The sequence below is a fragment of the Heterodontus francisci genome, chromosome 5 (assembly GCF_036365525.1).
Source record: "Heterodontus francisci isolate sHetFra1 chromosome 5, sHetFra1.hap1, whole genome shotgun sequence".
NCBI lineage: Eukaryota > Metazoa > Chordata > Chondrichthyes > Heterodontiformes > Heterodontidae > Heterodontus > Heterodontus francisci.
In genome coordinates this window covers 39,382,056-39,402,110 of record NC_090375.1, presented here as the reverse complement: position 1 = coordinate 39,402,110, position 20,055 = coordinate 39,382,056, and the positions used below count along the sequence as shown (strand labels likewise).

The window sequence follows — 20,055 nt, the reverse complement described above, 5'->3', positions numbered from 1 at the left end:
TAGCATAAGGGCATAAGAAGTGGGAGCAGGAGTCAGTCATATTGCCCACTGGGCTTGCTCTGATGTTCAATAAGATCATGGCTGAACTTCTACATCAACTCCACTTTCCTGCCCTATCCTCATCTCCCTTGATGCTTAGTTCTGTCATGCTAGGATCCACCTGCCAAGAATGAGGCACATTAATTTTGTCATGAACATTAAATTTTAAACTGTTACTGGATTGAAGAAAGGACTTATTAAACAGATCTGCCGTGGCTGGAAAAAACATTTGCATATTAACAGACAGTGCTTGGAAGGGCAAAGGACCATTCAACCCATAATGGACCTCGATCACCAGGTATTGTGTGTAAGAGGAGCATTCCAGACACTGCTAAGGTGATACAATCCAAGATGCGGTCAGACCAGTTAGTCACATGACTAACCTACTTGGCAACCTGGGATTTTCTGAATTGTACAAACAGTTTGAACTCAGAAAGACTGTTTGCTCCTGGACTGAGAAGATCTCTCCTGCCTGCTCCCATCTCTTGCTCGCAAGACTCTGAATCCATTGAAGACATATGAACCCCAAGACAGAAAAGTCTCCTACAGCGAACAAGATTTAAGAATACTGGGCCCCAACGAAAAGCAAGATCTATCTACAATCAAAGACTCTGCAGTGAGCTCGAAGAACTGTAAAAAAAACTCTTCAGATATTGCCTCAAACTTTTCCTTTATTTTTCTTCTGCTCTTTTCTGGCTCTATTTGCATGCGAGCGTGGGCGCATTGTGTATCCGTAGGTGTCAACCGAATTAGAGTTTAAGTTCAAATTCTTCTTTAAACCTAAGAAAGCCTGTTTGTGCTGGTTTCTTTGCCTTATAATTGCAAAGTGGTGAACAACAATTCACCAAGGGGGAGCTAAAAACATGGTGTGTTAAAAATTAAATCCTGTTACAGTAAGACCAGGTGAAGGCTGAGAGGGACCCTTAGATACCTTTCTCACCTGGTCGTAACAGTTCCCAAAAATCAATCGATATCAGTTTTAAATATACTCATCGACTGAGCATCCACAGTCCTCCAGGCTGGAAAATTCCTTAGATTCACAAGCCTTTTAATGAAGAAATTTATCAGGCAGAATTTTGTGCTGGCAGCGGGGTTCTCTATTCCTGTGTGGAAGGCCCGCCAAATTGAGTGCCAATCAGGCACTTAACTTGACAGCAGTGGGTCTTCCATACGATTTAGGACCCCACCGGCAGAAGTCCTGGCCTTGCAGAGGTCTCTGGTTGGCCCTCCAGTTTCAAGAGCCCACTCACTTCCTTTAATTGGACAGGGAACCTGTCTCCCTGCCAATTAAGTGGGGGTCCTGGTCAAAATCCCCAAGAGTGACAGTTTCTTCCCTAAGGGCAGGTTCAGGACATGGAAACAGTCCCGACTCCTGTTTCCCTCTCCCAAACGAATATTCAGCCCCTGGAGTTGGATCTGAACTTCTATCCGCATCTTCCTGACTCAGAGTTGAGAAGCTTAACAACTGAGCCCAACTGTAAAGGAACGCTGATTGCTCAGGTAGTTTTTAGGATTGTTGGACTGTCAAACTTGGATAAATACATGTGTAGATGTCACTTATTTTTCCTGCTTTTGGTATGATTACAAAAAATGTAATATTTATGAAACAAAAAGATGTTTAAAAAATTTAACTGTAAAAATTCAACATTTTTCCCTCAAGTGCAAGCAGAGGTAGATGTACAATTCAAAATTTGCTGGATACACCATTGATTGGAAAATGGGCCTGAATTTTATTCGCGCGCTGCACTCCTCGACGGCACGCTTTCAACTCAGCGGCCTTCTGACACGGAAGTACTGCCGAGGAGCCCCCGTGATATTACGCGCGGGGGCTCATTTAAATAGCGGGGGTGGAGCAGCCACCCACGATGATGTGTATGGGGCGGCCACCGTGTCCCCGGCAACGGCGTCTGTGTAGGCGCCAATGCCATTTTTAAAGGGCTTTAAGCTCTTAGCAGAGATTATAATGTTTAAAGGGACTAGGACTTTAACTTATAATAAAAGCAGTAAATATTCCATCAAAGCGCCACTTCCACCACCCAATGATCACACAATAGATTTATTTCTCTCTCCCCCACCCCCACCAAGAAACCATTCTTGACAGTCCCGAATTTTAAACCCCAAACTTTGCACTCTTTGTCCTTCAACCCCTTCCCACCATCCCCACAGCCAATGAAAAATGTTTTCCCCACTCCTCCACCCCTCCCGCCCTGAAAATTTTATTCCTCCCCCCTCTCCACCAGGTTTTCGCCTCGGAACGCCACACGGAGTTGCGAAGGCTCGCGAGCTGCATTCGGAGTTGGTAAAATCGGCGTGGGACGTCTTCCGCCTGCAGGTAAGTTTATTAGCATCTAGTTTATGTTCACTTGAATATGCAGATGAAGGGCCCACCGTCAGGCGGTGAGGGGGGCCCACACCGAGGTCCCCCCGCCGCTGATAATATGCGGCAGGCCCTTCTCGACATCGCAGGTCGAGGCAGGCCTCTCCTCACAAACATTTGCCGGCCCCCGCGCCGCGAAGTGCGGCATCAAGGGGATGGTAAATTCAGCCCATAGGTTTTAAACAAAAATAACATGAAAAAAAATGAAGTAGTTGGGAAAAATTAACTGAAGAATGTTGACCATAAAACAAAAAGTGGGGTCAGTAGAGAACAGAAAGTTAACATTTTATGTATCAAAGAATGTTCAAATGAACTGTCCCTAAATGTGACATGAACTGTTGCTCTCCAATTTTTCCCTCTTCTCTCCTGAACAATTTGACTCATGTTTCGAAACAGCTACCATCTACTACCTCTACCATTTTTGTTTTCCTATTCAAACCTGGACTGTCAGTGGGCCAGTTTTTTCAGTGAGTTAAAAAAGGACCTATTCGAGGTGGACCGGAATCAAAGACTGGCAAGTAAAACAGTAAATGAGCAATGGGTGTCCTTCAAAGTGGAGAAAGTTTGGGTATAGACCGGGCACACTCCCACAAGGAGGAAGGCAAGGGCATCCAAAGATAGAGTGCCCCTGGATGACTAAAGGTATAAAGGTTGAAATGAAACAGAAAAATGAGGCTTCTGATAAATATTAAGTTTATAATTCAGGACAGAACCAAGTTGAAGACAAAAAGTACAGTGGAGTACTGAGAAGGAAATAAGGGGGGCACAGACAGTGTATAAGAATAAACGCGTGGGCAACATAAAAGGGAACCAGGAAGTCTTTTACAAACATATAAATAGTAAAAAGGTAGTCAAAGGAAGATTGGGGCCTATTAGGGACCAAAATGGTGGAAGCAGAGAGCATAGTTGAGGTACTTTGCATCTGTCTTCATTAAAGAGGATGCTGCCAATGTCACAGTAAAGGAGGAAGTAGTAGAGAAACTGAATAGATCAAAAATAGATAATGGGAAGGTACGTTAAAACATTGCAGCGTCCAAAGTAGAAAAGTCACCCGGCCCAGATTGGATGCCTCCTAGATTGCTGAGGGAGGGAAGGGTGGAAATTGCACACACTCTGGCCACAAATGTTCAATCCTCCTTAAATATGGGAGTGGTGCTGGAGGACTGGAGTATTGTAAATGTTACACCCCTGCTTACAAAAGGGGTGAGGCATAAACCAGTCAGTTATAGGCAAGTCAGCCTAACATCAATGGTGTGGAAACCTTTAGAGACATTAATCTAGGAGAAAATTAATTGGCACTTGTAAAATTATGGGTTAATAAAATAAAGTCAGCATGGATTTGTTGTAGGGAAATCATGTTTGACTAACTTGATGGAGTACTTCGATGTAGAAATGGTTTGTGTGGATGAGGGAAGTGCGTTTGATGTTGTGCACATGAACTTTCAAAAAGTAGCACATATTTGACTTGTTAACAAAATTGAAGCTCATGGGATTAAAGGGGCAGTGGCTGTGCGAATACAAAATTGGCTTCAGGACAGAAAGCACAGAGTAGTGGTGACGGTTGTTTTTCAGACTAAGGGGAAGTGTGCAGTGGTGTTCCCCAGGGGTCAGTGCGGAACCACTATTCTTTATAACATGTATTAATGACCTGGACTTGTGTATAATTTCAAAGTTTGCAGATGACACCTAACTCAAAAATGTACTAAACATTGAGGAGGATGGTAACAAACTTCAGGAGGATAAAGACAGATTGGCTAAATAGGCAGACGAAATTTAACCCCAGAGATGGCAGGAAGAATCCATTTTGGCAGGAAGAATAAACAGAAGCTACATAAACTGAATGATACAATTTTAAAGGGATGCCAGAACAGAGAGACCTGGGGGTGTACTTACACAAGCCTTTAAAGGTAGCAAGACAAGCTCAGAAGGTTGTTATGAAGGCATACTAGAACCTCGGTTTTATAAATAGAAAACAAAAGCAAGGAAGTTATGCTAAACATTTATAAAAGACTGGTTAGGCCCCAGCCAGAGTATTGTGGCCAATTCTGGGCACCATAATTTAGGAAAGATGTCAAGGCCTCAGAGAGGGAGCAGAGGTGATTTATTAACACAGGTACCAGGGATGAAAGACTTCAGTAACGTGGAGAGACTAGAGAAACTGGAGTTCTTCTTCTTAGAGCAGAGAAGGTTAAGTGGAGATTTGATAAAAGGCATACAGAATCTTGCAGGTTTTTGATAAGATTAAATAAGGAAAAACTGTTTCCAATGGCAGAAAGGTCTGTAACCAGAGAGATTTAAGGAAATTAGCAAAAGAACCAGAGGCATGAACCAGAACATGAGGAAATGTGTTTTTACACAGCAGTTTATGATGATCTGAAATGCAATGCCTGAAAGGGTAGTGCAAGCAGATTCAACAACTTTCAAAAGGGAATTTGATAAATACCTGAAAAGGAAAAATGTGCAGGGTTATGGGGAAAAAGCAGGGGAAGTAGGACCAATTGGATAGCTCTTGCAAAGAGCTGACACAGGCACGATATGTCGACTAGCCTTCTTCTGTACTGTATCATCCTATAACTCTATGAAAAGCTGTACTGACTGTGAGTCTGCATTTTTTCACATCATAAGGAGTGCTTGAGGAGCTTTTAAAACTAAAAGCCTATAGCTCACATATATGGTCTCACTGCAGCAAACTTTCATGATAGCTGCATAAAAAGCCCGAAACCAGTATTACACTCTATCGGCAGTATTTTATGTAGGCAGCGGGGTTCTCAGCCATCAGCTGAACAGCTGGCAAGAGCCCCATGTCACCTCTTTTCAGGAAGGCCCATCATATCGTGAGCTAATCAGGCACTTAACTGGACAGCAGCAGGCCTTCCCCAGGATTAAGGACCCCCGAGACGGAAGTCCCACTCGCTGAGAGCTGCTGACCAATCAGAGGCTGGCAGCTTTTTCACTGAGCAGCGCCACTGCGGAGGCGGTGACTGCTGCCAGCAATGCACCCTCCTGAGTCCTAGGATCATTGAGATACCCAGGCCACAGGCAGTTCATGGCGAGAGGGGTTTCGCAGGGTGGGGTTCACAGGGGAGGGGGTGTAGGGGGTTCGGTAGTAAGGACAAGGGTGTGGCTCTCAGTGGGCCTCCCCTTCCCGATGCCAGGTCCCTTGATTAGGCACCAAGTGCCTTTGAATGAAGGCCCCCTCCCCTCCCAGGAGTCAGCAAGTAACCCGCAAGGGAGAACGTAAAATCCAGCCCATTATTTCTGTAAAGCCAACATTTGCTATTTATAGTTGAAACTTTGAAATTGGAGAGACCTACATCTAAATGAGTATTTAGACCAGAAACAGGCTGAATTCAAAATGGCAGTCTTGCCTTTGTTAACTCAAGGATTCATGCAACCTGTCAAGAGATCAAAATTATGCTGAATTTTTCAATCATTACAGAAAAAAGGAAGCAACATATTCAAACGTTATGAAATATTTGACAGCATTATCTCAATACTTTCACAGAACTGTAACCCCAAAATATTTGTGTTTTGTGTGACCAAGTTTAAAGACTACACTCATAACATGGGAAGAATAATATCTGTTGCTACTTAATAGACAAAGATAATGATATTAGGAAGAGTTACATAAAGCTTGGTTTAAGAAATGAGTTTTAGGAGGATCTTAAACGGGAGGGAAGTGTAACTGCAGAGAGCTTTAGGGAGGACACTCTGAAACGAAGGACCTAGATGATTAGAGGCATGGCTGCCAATGGTAGGCCCATTCATAAGAGGCCAGACTCCATTCTTATCTCTTTCTTTGACTTGATCTCATTCATTATCACTATCTCCCAGTCTGTTCTCTTCGAACTCATTTTAAACTCAACTTAATTCATTTGTTCATCAATTGGTCATTGTAAGGTTCATCAACCAGGTGGTTGCTTCTGTACATTCTCCCTTCTTATCCATTCTCTTTCTCCCTCACAGTTATGAGTTCTGTGAGGGGGAGAGTGGGTGATGGTGGTGGATGTAGGGATGAAGGAGGCGAGAGAGATAGCGAAGAGCAAGGCTATGAAGGGATTTAAATATCACGATAAAAATGTTAAATTAGAGGCTTCGGGGGCTAGGGAGAATGCAAGTCTGCAAGAATAAGGGTGCAGAATAGGATACGGGCAATGCTACAGAGCTGCAAAATGGTGGCTGGGGATGTATAAGATACTGAGGTTGCAAACAGTCTGGCAGAACCTGAGACAGTGGCTGATGAGGGGATAAAATGGGAGGCAAGGGTACAGAGTTAGCAATGGGGGCTGAAGACACTGGTTTCAGTCTTCCCAATATTAACTGGAGGAAACTTGAGTGCATAATTCATCCATTTTTCCTTTCACAGGATCACAAACTGCGCAATATTAACCCTTTGTGGTTTACAAGTAACAGTTGTGTTCAAAAAAACCAAAACCTGTTATCAGAGTAATCAAGTAATCCATTTATTCAGAGAATAATCAGAATTGTACTTTTCTTACTACTTTGTAATATTCAGAATTGGAAAGGTACAGAGAATCATTTCTATAGATGTCATGTGACGGAAACCATGCATTAAAATCCACAAAGGATCTTTAGTACTTAAAGGGTTCAAGAAAATAGTTCTATTTCATTTTTATTTTAAATTCCCTTCCTCAAATGAACACCATTTCCCCTTGAATGCAGGTGATCCACTTTGATCTTGGGTACTGCACCCGGAAATGAGGCCCACCTCAAAGGGCAATATTAATGTTGTGCTTACTTCAGCTATTAGCAGATGCTGTATGATTTGAGTACGATAGCTTCCTTCACCAATACCTTTGGTCCTGCATTTTGCTTCAGGTTAATGTTGCTCAAGAGTTATGGGAATTTGTCATCGAAGAACTGGGGGATGTAGGCAAACTTTGATAAGAATGCCACTGCTCCAAAAGGCAAACAACTCCTTCCCTAGTTTTAATTTCAAATCTTTACTAATCAAAGATGAGAAACACTCAATTCATACAACACAGAAAAGTTCATTCATTTAGAATAGTATTCTTTTTCAGCAAGGACTTCATTTGTTGAAAAATATTACAGATTAACTTTCCTAACACAGTTACTAAACTGAGAGGATAACATCATTTGTCACTGTTTTGTTGACTGTGACATTGCCCCCAGCATAATTTATATAAATTACCAGCAGTTGTGTATACTCTGAAATCTGAAACTTACTGTTTTAAGGGGAAGCTCAGCGGAAAAAAAAAACAATTGTTTAACAGTCTTGTGGTGAGCCAACTGCTTCTTCTAACTCTCTTTGCTAAATATCTTGTGCATCTAATATATATTGACCTACATCAACTTCGCAGTAATAACTATTATTATTCAGTACATTCATTTACAGCTCTCATGTCATACCTATTGATCCATAATACAGAATGCTCTGGTTGTCAGGCATCAAAACTGACAGCCGTTGCTATGTTTTATGTAGAACTTACAGCACAGAGAAAGGCCATTCGGCCTAATGTCGGCTTTTACGTTCCACACGAGCCTCCTCCCACTCTACTTACTTCCTTTCACCCAATCAACATATCCTTCCACGCCTTTCTTTCTCATATACTTATCTAGCTTCCCCTTAAATGTATCTATGTTAAACGCCTCAACCACTCCATGTGGCTGTCAGTTCCACATTCTCTCTGAGTAAAGAGGTTTGTGATTACCTTATAATTATGACCCCTAGTTTTGGAATGTTAAGGATCATTCTACAAAGTATATAAAGGGGATGTATATTATAAACCATCAGACTGTCAACATCTCCTGGGAATATGTCATTTTTGAAGATTTTTCAATATTGGATTTAGGTACACACACATGTGGATAAATATATCATATATGCACACACATGTATATTTTAAAAGAGATACCTGAATGAGAAGAGAAACATTACTGCAATATCAAGTTGACATGACTCAACATGTACATTTTTAAATACAAAAAAATTTCAAGCAATTCAGTTCTGCCCTTTCACTGCCATTTTCTCATCTTCATTCTCTTTTTTCTGTTTTCAATCTCTTAACTTTAACTAACATAACCTTGCTTAATATAACCTTGCCTAACATGTCAATTCAGTACCTTTTATTTCCAGCCTTAAGCATTGTTGTTTGATTTGTCTTAGGTGCCAGCATCTATTCTGGAAGTGGATTCTACATCAAAAGATTAACCACTGAAAAGCACTTCTGAGGGTCATTTCTTCAACCAAACGTCACGCACAACAAGGAAGATGGTCAAAGTCATGTAGCAGATTTGACCAACTTTTGACATGATCATACACTAGAATGAAATAACCCTTACTGTGCTGTGTGGATGACTTCTTTTGAAAAGAGGTAACCAGTTTTTCTCAAATTATCACAAGAAGTAACCTTGGGTGCTGAGATGATATAAACCTACTGAGTTTTACTCACATGGTGTTCCATGTCATCTAAATCCTTGATTAGCACCTTACAATCACTGGCAGTAATCTTTGATCCTCTTTCTGTATATTTTTGAAATATGTAAAACAGGTATCACATCCAGATTTACGAGGAAGTACATGCAAACCAAACACACCACTGGCACCACCACTTCACACAATTTTTATTCCCCTTCCAGTTATTTAAAGATAGACCCATACATACATGAACATCATATCTTTAGCCCTGCAAAACATTTCCCCTACCCTTTAATCTCACATGTATTTCCATGTGACATACCTCTCTTCTCAAAATGCAGTGGACCATTACAATGACAAAGCCTTCCAAAGAGTCAAAGACAGCAAAGAGGATCTGAAAGAGGGCTGATCTTCGATCTGTGATGGCTAACACTGCAGACATCCAGGTCAATGCCAAAAGCGGTAGGACAACACAAGAGCTCCAAAGAGATGCCCTATGAAGGAACAAAAAATATGTTAGGGAGAAAAAGTGAAATGGCTTCTAAGTACCAGGTCAATGATACTATTCATCAGAGACTCGGTTTAACACATAGTCCAAACACAATAAAGCAGAAGTGCCAAACAAACAATTATTACAACGTATTTAAAATCCCCAATATAGTTAGGTATTACTGAGGATCGTGTGGTTTCCTATGTATAAAAAAGGGAGTGAAAAAGCCACTCTTAACCATTCAGACTTGCAAAAAATATCTTTAGTTTCATTTCAGCTAAAAGGTTTAACTCTGATTCCACAAACAGAGACAACTTCACAGCTCTTATACAAAGTTCCATTTCAATAAACTGATCAGTGAGAATGCCCATTTTTTCCTATATATGTATTTTCTGATGCAGTATTATACATTCTACACAGAAAATATTAATGATTATCGCAATAACTGCTCCAATGACATCTACTGCTTCATAAAGCAGCTTAATCATATTGCACGCACTGCACTTAAAATACATTTTGAATAACTGGAGGATATATCATTACCAGCAGTGAGCCGTGATACATACAGCGAAAGGACATGGCAGGAGATGTGATCCATCAAATCCATTCCTCCCATACACAACTTGCTCAGTTGCAAGCTTATTTAATTTCCTGAGAAAATGGTTTGCGAAGATTTTCCCTGCCCCTTCCCATAGCGATCAAATGAAATTTCAACATATCTACATAACTCTACAGTATCCCGTTCCACCCAATATCTTTCTTTTGAAACAAATGTGTATTTCTGGTACAAAAACAGAAAATGCCATAAAAATTCAGGTCAGGCAGCATCTACGGAGAGAGGAACAAGAGATAATGTTTCAAGTTGATGGCCAGTTGATGAACTGGAAAAAGTAGAGATGTAATGGGGGTGGGGAGAAAGAACAAAAAGGAAAGATCTATTATAGGTTGGAAGGCAGGAGAGATTAAATGACAAAATGGATATAATGGTATACAGCAACAGGAGATGGTAATGAGACATGGGAAGAAAAGATGTATCTAAAGTTGTAAATCGGAATACAGGATCATAACCAACAGTGGCCGTCTGAAAAAAAATGGGGGTAGAGTTATGATCTGAAATTGTTGTACTCAATGTTATGTTCAGAAGGCCATAAAGCACCAAACTGAAAGATGAGGTGCTATTCCTGAAGCTTACATTGAGCTTTATTGGAACAGTGCAGGAGGCTGAGGACAGAACAGTCAGAGTGAGAGTGGGGCAGAGAATTAAAATGACAGGTAGCAGGAAGTTCAGTATCATGCTTGCAGATTGAACAGAGGTGTTCGACAAAGCGGTCACCCAATCTATGTTTGATCACCCAAATGCAGAGGAGACCACATCGTGAGCAGCGACTATAGTATTCTAAATTCACAAAAGTACAAGTAAGTTGCTGTTTCACCTGAGAAGAGTGTTTACGGTCCTGGACAGTGGGAAGAGACAAGATAAAGGGAAGCTGTTGCATCTCCTGTGCTTACGTGGGACGGTCCTGTGGGAATGGGAGATAGAGGAATGAACCTGTGTTGGGGGATAGAGGAATGAACTTGTGTGTTGTGGAGGGAACAATTCCTTTGGAAGGTTGAAAGGGAGGGGGGGGGGAAGATGTGTTTAGTGGTGGCATCATGCTGGAGGTGGCAGAAATGTCAGGAGATGATCAGTTGAATGTGGAGGCTGATGGGGTAAAAGATGATGACAAGGGGAACCCTCTCATCGTTCTGGGAGGGAGGGGAAGGGGCGAAAGCATAAGCGTGGGAAATGTAACAGACACGGTGGAGGGGAATACTAGGTTGAGGATAAAGGAAGAGATATCAGAAGTGCTGGTATGGAAGTAGGCGGCATTGTCAGAACAAATGTGATGGAGAAGGAAAAACAGGGAGAATGGAATAATTTCCTTACAGGAATTGGGGTATGAGGAATTGTAGTCATCAAAGTAGTGGTAGGATCAGCGGGCTTGTAGTGGGACATATATTTTGTATAGATGTGTATTTTTATGTGTATGGGTGTATATGTGTGTATTTTCGGTAATAGTTGGGAGCATTCTGTACAGTTCTGGATATTTCATTGTAGGAAGGATATATGGGGTGTGGGCAGGAAAACTGAGTTGAGGCAGATCAGCCATGATCGTAATGACTGGCAGAGCAGGCTCAAGGAATCGTATGGTCTACTCCTGCTCCCATTTCTTATGTTCTTATGAAGGCAATGGAAAAGATGTAGCAGAGAGTCACATAGATGTTACACTTACATGGAATGTACAGCACAGAAATAAGCCATTTGACCCAACTGGACAATGCTGGTGTTTATGCTCCACATGAAACACCTCCCCATTGTACTGCATCTAACCCTATCAACATATCCTTTTATTCCTTTCTCCCTCATGTGTTTAACTAGCTTCGCCTTAAATATGCCTATGCTATTTGCCTCAACTACTCCTTATGGTAGCGAGTTCCACATTTTAACCACTCTCTTGGAAAAGACATTTCTCCTGAGTTTCCTATTGGATTTATTAGTGACTGTCTTAGATTCATGGCCCTAATTTGTTTCCCCTGACATATGGGTATCAGGCAAATCTTTTTGTGCCTTCTCCAGTGCTTCTACGTCCTTTATATAATATAGAAACCAGACTGTACACAGTACTCCAAGGGTGGTCTTACCGAAGTTCTACACTAGATTAAAGCCAAGTTCTCTCTTTTCAATTTTAATTCTCTAGAAATGAACCCCAATGCTCTGTTTGCATTTTTATGGCCTTATTAACCAATGTCCCGCCTTTTAGTGATTTGTATATCTATCCTGACTAGATCCCTTTTGGAATATGTAGCCTCCTTATTCTTCCTGCCAAAATAAACAACTTTATATTAATCTATACTGAGATTCATTTGCAAATTACATGCTCATTCTGAAAGTTTATTAATTTCTTGTGTTTTGTCGCAGTATTTGGTGACATCCATAAATTTCGAAATTGTGCTTTCGATTCCAGAGTCCTAACTGTTTATGTAACTGGTGAATAGCACCAATCATTGTGGAACACTACTTCCCACCTTTTGCAAATAGCAAAGGACGAGGTGGAGAGCACAGGACTAGAAAAGGGTGAGGCTCTGAGTCTGAGAGTGGCATGGGAGAAAAATCATGAGGTGATGCCACAGCATGAGGACGGGTGGCAAGGGTAAGTTGCAGGTAAACGTTTAATCCAACTATGATTAAACTAGATCAATAAATTTTTAAAAATCTAAAAATAAGCTAAGTTAATGAAATACCTAAACTTTAATTAATGAGTTAAATAAAACATGGTTAGATCGGGATGGCAGTGCAGTTGGTAAATCTGAACAAAGCAAACTACGTAGGTATGAGGGGAACATCTCTCTGTTTTCCGTTTTGTTGTGAGCTTACCATCCATTTTGCTACATATCCCCTGACTCCACATGATGAGGAGTTATAGTTAAGAGATGTTAGGGAATTTCACTGGAGCTGAGAAGGTTAAGATGTAATTTAACAGACCTTCAAAATTATGATGGGCTATGACAACATAAATAGTGATAGATCTTTTGCACTGATTGCCAAGACAGTAGAAAGAGTACACACATAAGGTAATCGAAAATAATTAAAAATGTTAAAAATGTGAAATGTTGCCATAAACAGCCAAAGACTTGCAGGTTGATAAGTAAATTAGCCATTGTAAATTGCCCCTCGTGCAGGTAGGTGGTAGGAGAATGGTGGGGATGTGGTAGGGAATATGGGGTTAATGTAGGATTAGTATAAAATGGGTGGTTGTTGGTCGGCACAGACTCGGTGGGCCGAAGGGCCTGTTTCGGTGCTGTATCTCTAAATAAAATAAACTCCTTTACGAACAGAGTTAAACATGAAATTATTTGAAAAAGAAAATGTTAAAGAATATGAGGCAGGAGACTGGGAATAGATTAGGTGGATCATGTGCCAAAAAATACTGGTATGTACTTGATATGCCAAATGGCCTCTTGCTCACTTTTAACATTAAATGATTTCCATGGTCTCAGATCTACAGAAACCAACATATTCCTTTGTGTTTTGATCATTTCTACCTCTATTTACCTTACAACCTTTATTGTTAGAAGTGACTTATAATACTTTGAAATGGGTAATTGAATTTTCTACACTTTTATAATTCATCTGAAATTGGACAGTAAGTTAATCCTGAAAATATATGACCTCATTTATTTTATTGCAGAGATGTTGACATCTGAACACTGTTACATTAACTGCTTGCACAAAAAAAAGATTCTGAAAGGCATGAACAACGTTTATTTTGCTAGACTTCAGATGTTACTATCCTCAGAGTTCAATTTAATAAATTTGCAACTTTTTAAAAAAAGGATCTGCATGCCCTGATCAGCACAACTGAACATTCAGTTAATTAGAATTTAGATTTGTGGTGGCAGTACAGTAGATTTGCTAGGCGAGACAACTTGGACTGATGCAAAGCCATTTTGACTTCCCATTGATACAAACTGTGCAGTGTAATTCAGGTGCCAAGTTTGATCAAGCAAACTTTGTGTGACCAACCTCCAAACACTGCTTTTTCATCAGTTGGGCTATTCTATAACCACCCATAAAATTTAGTTTTAATAACATTAACACTGCTGATTCTGATTCTTAACTAAATCGAAAATTTGACCAACATTCATTCCATGCAGCTTCCTTGGACAGAGAGCAATCTAAGAGCCAGGGGTTAATTCAAGTCTGTTGGCCCCTGATCACTCAAACAGGCACATGTCTTAAATGTCAAAGATGTTTCATAATCTTGTGTTTATAGTTTATGTCAAAACACAAGAAATCACAAATAAAACCATACATCAAGATGAAAGTTTTGCATTTGCACAGTGTCTTTCACGGCCTCAGGACATCCCAAAACACTTTACAATCAATGAAGTACTTTCCAAGTGTAGTCACTGTTGTAATGTCGGAAACGTGGCAATCAATTTGCGTACAGCAAGGTCCCATAAACAGCAGAGCGATAATGGCCAGATAATCTGTTTGTGATGTTGGTTGAGGGATAAACATTGGCCAAGACACTGGGAAAAACACCCTGCTTCTCTTTGAATAGTGCCACTGCGATCTTTAATGTCCACCTGAGAGGGTGTACAAGATATTGATTTAACATTTCAACTGAAAGGCAACAACTCAGGCAGTCCAGTATTGCACTGGAGTTTCAGCCTACATTTGGTGCTCAAGTCTCCAGAGTGGGGCTTCAATCCACAATCTTTTGACTCAGGTGTGAGTGTGCTACCAATTGAGCCATGACTATACTTAAGCTTTTTAAGGTGTCAGCCTTGTGTCAGTGGTGGTGCTCTCACCTCGGAGTCAGAAGGTTCTACATTCAAGCACCATTCTAGAGACATTAGCATATAATCTAGGCTAATATGTTAATATACTTTTATAATGCTGAAGGTGTGGCCTTGAAGATGACAAGTTAATTCAAGGTCCTGCCTGCTCTCTCAGGTGGATGTAAAAAAAATCCCATGGCACAATTTGAAGCTGGCTAATATTAATCTCTCCTCAATCAACATTACAAAACAGATTATGTGGCTAGCTATCTTACTGCAGCTTATGGGATCTTGCTGTGTGCAAATTTCCTTTCTCACTTCCCGACATCAGAGTGAGCACACATCATTGGCAGTGAAGTATTTTGAGACATCCTAAAGTCAGGAAATGCAAATTCTTTCTCTTCTAGAGATCACATAAATAATACCCAATCATGGAGTCTATCCCACCTAATTGTTCTCCCAAGAAAAAGTTCAGCTGAATAACGACTAATTCCCTTAGATTGTCAAGTAATGCTCTAAAATATTATCCATTTCTTAGAAATATTCATGGTATTAATTAAATGTACTTTGTCCGGGACAGGTGGCACCTGTACAAGGAGGACGGGTTGCATCTAAACTGAAGGGACACAAATATCCTGGCTGCGAGATTTGCTAGCGTCACTCAGGAGGGTTTAAACTAGTGTGGAGGGGGGTGGGGGCGGGGGGAAGAGGTGGGAACCACAGCAGTAGGTCAGCAGGTGAAATAAATGAGGGAGAATGAGTGAATAAGGCCAGTAAGACTGAGAGGAAGAGCAAGTAGGGAGATGTTGCTGAGCACAGTGGGACAGGTGGTTTGAAGTGCATTTGTTTCAATGTGAGAAGTATAACAGGTAAGGCAGATGAACTTAGAGCTTGGATTAGTACTTGGAACTATGATGTTGCTATTACAGAGACTTGGTTGAGGGAAGGACAGGGTTGGCAGCTAAATGTTCCAGGATTTCGATGCTTCAGGCGGGATAGAGGGGGATGTAAAAGGGGTGAGGGAGTTGCATTACTGGTTAAGGAGAATATCACAGCTGTACTGCAGGAGGACACCTCGGAGGGATCATGCAGCGAGACAATATGGGTAGAGCATGGAATAGGAAGGGTGCAGTCACGATGTTGGGGGTTTACTACAAGCCTCCCAACAGCCAGCGGGAGATAGAAGAGCACATATGTAGACAGATTTTGGAAAGATGTAAAAGCAACAGGGTTGTAGTGGTGGGTGATTTTAACTTCCCCTATACTGACTGGGACTCACTTAGTGCTAGGCGCTTGGATGGGGCAGAATTTGTAAGGAGCATCCAGGAGGGCTTCTTGAAACAATACGTAGATAGTGCAACTAGGGAAGGGGCCGTACTGGACCTGGTATTGGGGAATGAGCCCAGCCAGGTGGTCGAAGTGTCAGTAGGGGTGCATTTCGGGAACAGTGACCATAATTCCATAAGTTTTCAGGTACTTATGGATAAGGATAAGAGTAGGCCTCGGGTGAAGGTGCTAAATTGGGGCAAGGCTAATGATAACAATATTAGGCAGGAACTGAAGAATTTAGATTGGGGGCGGCTGTTTGAGGGTAAATGAACATCTGACATGTGGGAGTCTTTCAAACGTCAGTTGATTAGAATCCAGGACCGGCATGTTCCTGTGAGGATGAAGGATAAGTTTGGCAAGTTTCGAGAACCTTGGATAACGAGGGAGATTGTGAGCCTAGTCAAAAAGAAAAAGGAAGCATTTGTAAGGGCTAGAAGGCTGGGAACAGACGAAGCCCTTGAGGATATAAAGAAAGTAGGAAATAAATTAAGCAAGGAATTAGGAGGGCGAAAAGGGGTCATGAAAAGTCATTGGCAAACAGGATTAAGGAGAATCCCAAGGCTTTTTATACGTATATAAAGAGCAAGAGGGTAGCCAGGGAAAGGGTTGGCCCACTCAAGGACAGAGGAGGGAATCTATGCGTGGAGCCAGAGGAAATGGGCAAGGTACTAAATGAGTACTTTGCATCAGTATTCACCAAAGAGAAGGACTTGGTCGATGATGAGTCTGGGTCATGTCGCTATCAAAAAGCATGTGGTGTTGGGCATCTTGAAAAACATTAAGGTAGATAAGTCCCCAGGGCCTGATGGGATCTACCCAAGAATACTGAGGGAGGAAAGGGAGGAAATTGCTGGGGCCTTGACAGAAATCTTGGTATCCTCATTGGCGACAGGTGAGGTGCCAGAGGACTGGAGAATAGCCAATGTTGTTGCTTTGTTTAAGAAGGGTAGCAAGGATAATCCAGGAAATTACAGGCCGGTGAGCCTTACATCAGTGGTCGAGAAATTAGTGGAGAGGATTTTTCGGGACAGGATTTACTCCCATTTGGAAACAAATGGTCTTATTAGCGAGAGGCAGCATGGTTTTGTGAAGGGGAGGTCATGTCTCACTAACTTGATTGAGTTTTTTGAGGAAGTGACAAAGATGATTGATGAAGGAAGGGCAGTGGATGTTATCTATATGGACTTCAGTAAAGCCTTTGACAAGGTCCCTCATGGCAGACTGGTACAAAAGGTGAAGTCACGCAGGATCAGAGGTGAGCTGGCAAGATGGACACAGAACTGGCTCGGTCATAGAAGACAGAGGGTAGCAGTGGAAGGGTGCTTTTCTGAATGGAGGGCTGTGACTAGTGGTGTTCCGCAGGGATCAATGCCGGGACCTTTGCTGTTTGTAGTATATATAAATGATTGAGGAAAATGTAGCTGGTCTGATTAGTAAGTTTGCGGACGACACAAAGGTTGGTGGAGTTGCGGATAGTGATGAGGATTGTCAGAGGATACAGCAGGATATAGATCAGTTGGAGACATGGGCGGAGAAATGGCAGATAGAGTTTAATCCGGACAAGTGTGAAGTAATGCATTTTGGAAGGTCTAATGCAGGTGGGAAGTATACAGTAAATGGCAGAACCCTTAGGAATATTGACAGGCAGAGAGATCTGGGCGTACAGGTCCACAGGTCACTGAAGGTGGAAACGCAGGTGGATAAGGTAGTCAAGAAGGCATACGGCGCATGCTTGCTTTTATCAGTCAGGGCATGGAGTATAGAAATTGGCAAGTCATGCTGCAGCTGTACAGAACCTTAGTTAGGCCACACTTGGAATATTGCGTACAATTCTGGTCGCCACATTACCAGAAGGATGTGGAGACTTTGGAGAGGGTACAGAAGAGGTTTACCAGGATGTTGCCTGGTCTGGAGGGTATTAGCTATGAGGAGAAGTTGGATAAACTCGGATTGTTTTCACTAGAACGACGGAGGTGGAGGGGCGACATGATAGAGGTTTACAAAGTTATGAGTGGCATGGACAGAGTGGATAGTCAGAAGCTTTTTCCCAGGGTGGAAGAGTCAGTTACTAGGGGACATAGATTTAAGGTGCAAGGGGCAAAGTTTAGAGGGGATGTGCGAGGCAAGTTTTTTTTACACAGAGGGTGGTGAGTACTTGCTGCCGTGGGAAGTGGTGGAAGCAGGTACGATAGCGACGTTTAAGAGGCATGTTGACAAATACATGAATAGGATGGGAATAGAGGGATATGGACCCCGGAAGTGCAGAAGGTTTTAGTTGAGACAGGCATCATGATCGGCGCAGGCTTGGAGAGCCGAATGGCCTGTTCCTGTGCTGTACTGTTCTTTGTTAAAGGGTTGCTTACGCTGTTAACCCCTAGACTTGACTTTCTGCAGCAAGTTTAATGGACAATTAATTCAGCAACATCATGAAAATCACAGAAAGGTTAAGGGCGAGATGCCATTTTCGCGAAACAAATTGACTCGCAATTTGTGACATTTTGCAATCTTTTCCTTGCCCCAAGTTATTGTTTGATTTCTACATTAGTAATGGCATGTGAATTCTTTCAGTCCAGGCAGACACCCTGCTATCCTGTTAGGATGCAGTTACCCAGGATCTCTTATTATTAACCCCAAAGTGCATGAGGTCAAGAACAAATCCTTTAATTTTAACACCACTGGCGATTGGGGTGGGTGGGGGGGCATGCCACTAGAGATCCTGCCTTGTCCCACTGGTTGCAAGCAATAGTACATGTTGCCATTGACTCACAGGTTGCAAACAGTTGCAGGACCCCTCACAAAAGACTTCAGTGTGTCAGAGTTAACTCCCTTTGCAAAGGGCTGCAATGAAATTCTTTCTGAATAAAAACTTTTTTCTTCAAAAATGACCGAGACTCCATGGTGGGCCTGACTTTCACCTTTTGAAAACTTACACTGGGTCCATTTGAGAGCCAGGGACACAGTATCTCCCTGTGTCAAAGCTCCTGCTCTCAGGCCCACTCCCTCCTATATCAATAGCATTGTTTGACGTGGTTAGAGGTTTAAATGCCAACAACAGTCTTAGGAAACTCCCACTTTAGGCCAGTGCCTGGCCGTGGCCACGCACCTGCACAGCAGAAAGGAAACATTGGATAGCACTCTCGGCACTGAGTCAGTAGATTATGGGTTCAAGTCCCACTCCAGAGACTTGAGCATAAAAATCAAGGCTGACACTTATTGCAGTACTGAGGGAATATTGCAATGTCAGAGGTGCCATCTTTCAGATGCCTCAGCTGGACTTTAAAGATCTCATGGCACTATTTCAAAGAAGGATTGGGGAGTCATCTCTGGTGACCTAGCCAATATGTATCTGTCAATCAACACCACAAAAAGAATCTAGTCATTGTGACATTGTTGTTTGTGGCAACTTGCTGTGTGCAAATTAGCTGTCATGTTTCCTATGTTACAACAATGACTACACTTAAAAACAAGCATTCCATTGGCTGTAAAATTCTTCACAACATCCTATAGTTATGAAAGGTGCTATTTAAATGCAACTCTTTATTTTCAGATTGCTTCTACTGCAGCAAGTTATGTAAAGAAACAATCATTTAATGGTTAATAGCACCATGTTAATCAGAGGGTTTCAAAGTGGAGCTTTATGTCAACAAGTCCTACTATTTTCAAGGCTGATCGGTTATATTTTCTTGACATTTTCTTGAAATTTCAATCTATTAAGTACTAGCAAACTGCAAAGATAAATTATCAAAAGTCTTGATGGAGGATGATCGAAAGATTGTTTACACACTGCATGGTTTAGCTATCATCATAAAGTATGCAGTAACTGCATGTGACAGCGGGTCCAATGATAGCTGTAATGGTCTTTGTGTGCATGCCCAGCTGTAACACATTTTGACAAGTGTACATCTACACACATTATACAGCTACTTAATCAAAAAAACTGTGACAATCATTTTTCCATGGATGCAAAGTTCCTTTAACCTGCATGACCAAAATTATATTTGACTGACTTCTGGAAAAAATTAATGCCAAAAATTGGCAAACTGTCTGCGCAGTGTAAATCTGATAAACTGGCCCCTTTCTTTCAGTTTTGCACAA

At 41.6% G+C, this 20,055-nt stretch overlaps 1 protein-coding gene and 1 long non-coding RNA gene across 13 annotated transcripts in view; one reads left to right on the top strand and one right to left on the bottom strand.

The window, feature by feature from the left end:
- LOC137369815 (uncharacterized) overlaps positions 1-12,977 on the top strand; it is a 148,971-nt gene extending 135,994 nt beyond the window's left edge. For both annotated transcript variants that reach the window (XR_010975019.1, XR_010975018.1), the window contains exon 3: positions 8,565-12,977. This is a non-coding gene — a long non-coding RNA (uncharacterized lncRNA). The remainder of the gene's footprint in view (positions 1-8,564) is intronic.
- The window catches only part of adgrb1a (adhesion G protein-coupled receptor B1a), a 684,782-nt gene that overhangs the window by 47,580 nt on the left and 617,147 nt on the right, over positions 1-20,055 (bottom strand). For all 11 annotated transcript variants that reach the window (XM_068031354.1, XM_068031357.1, XM_068031358.1 and 8 more), the window contains one exon: positions 9,139-9,310. In XM_068031354.1, the coding sequence (XP_067887455.1) occupies positions 9,139-9,310 (172 nt within the window). The remainder of the gene's footprint in view (positions 1-9,138; positions 9,311-20,055) is intronic.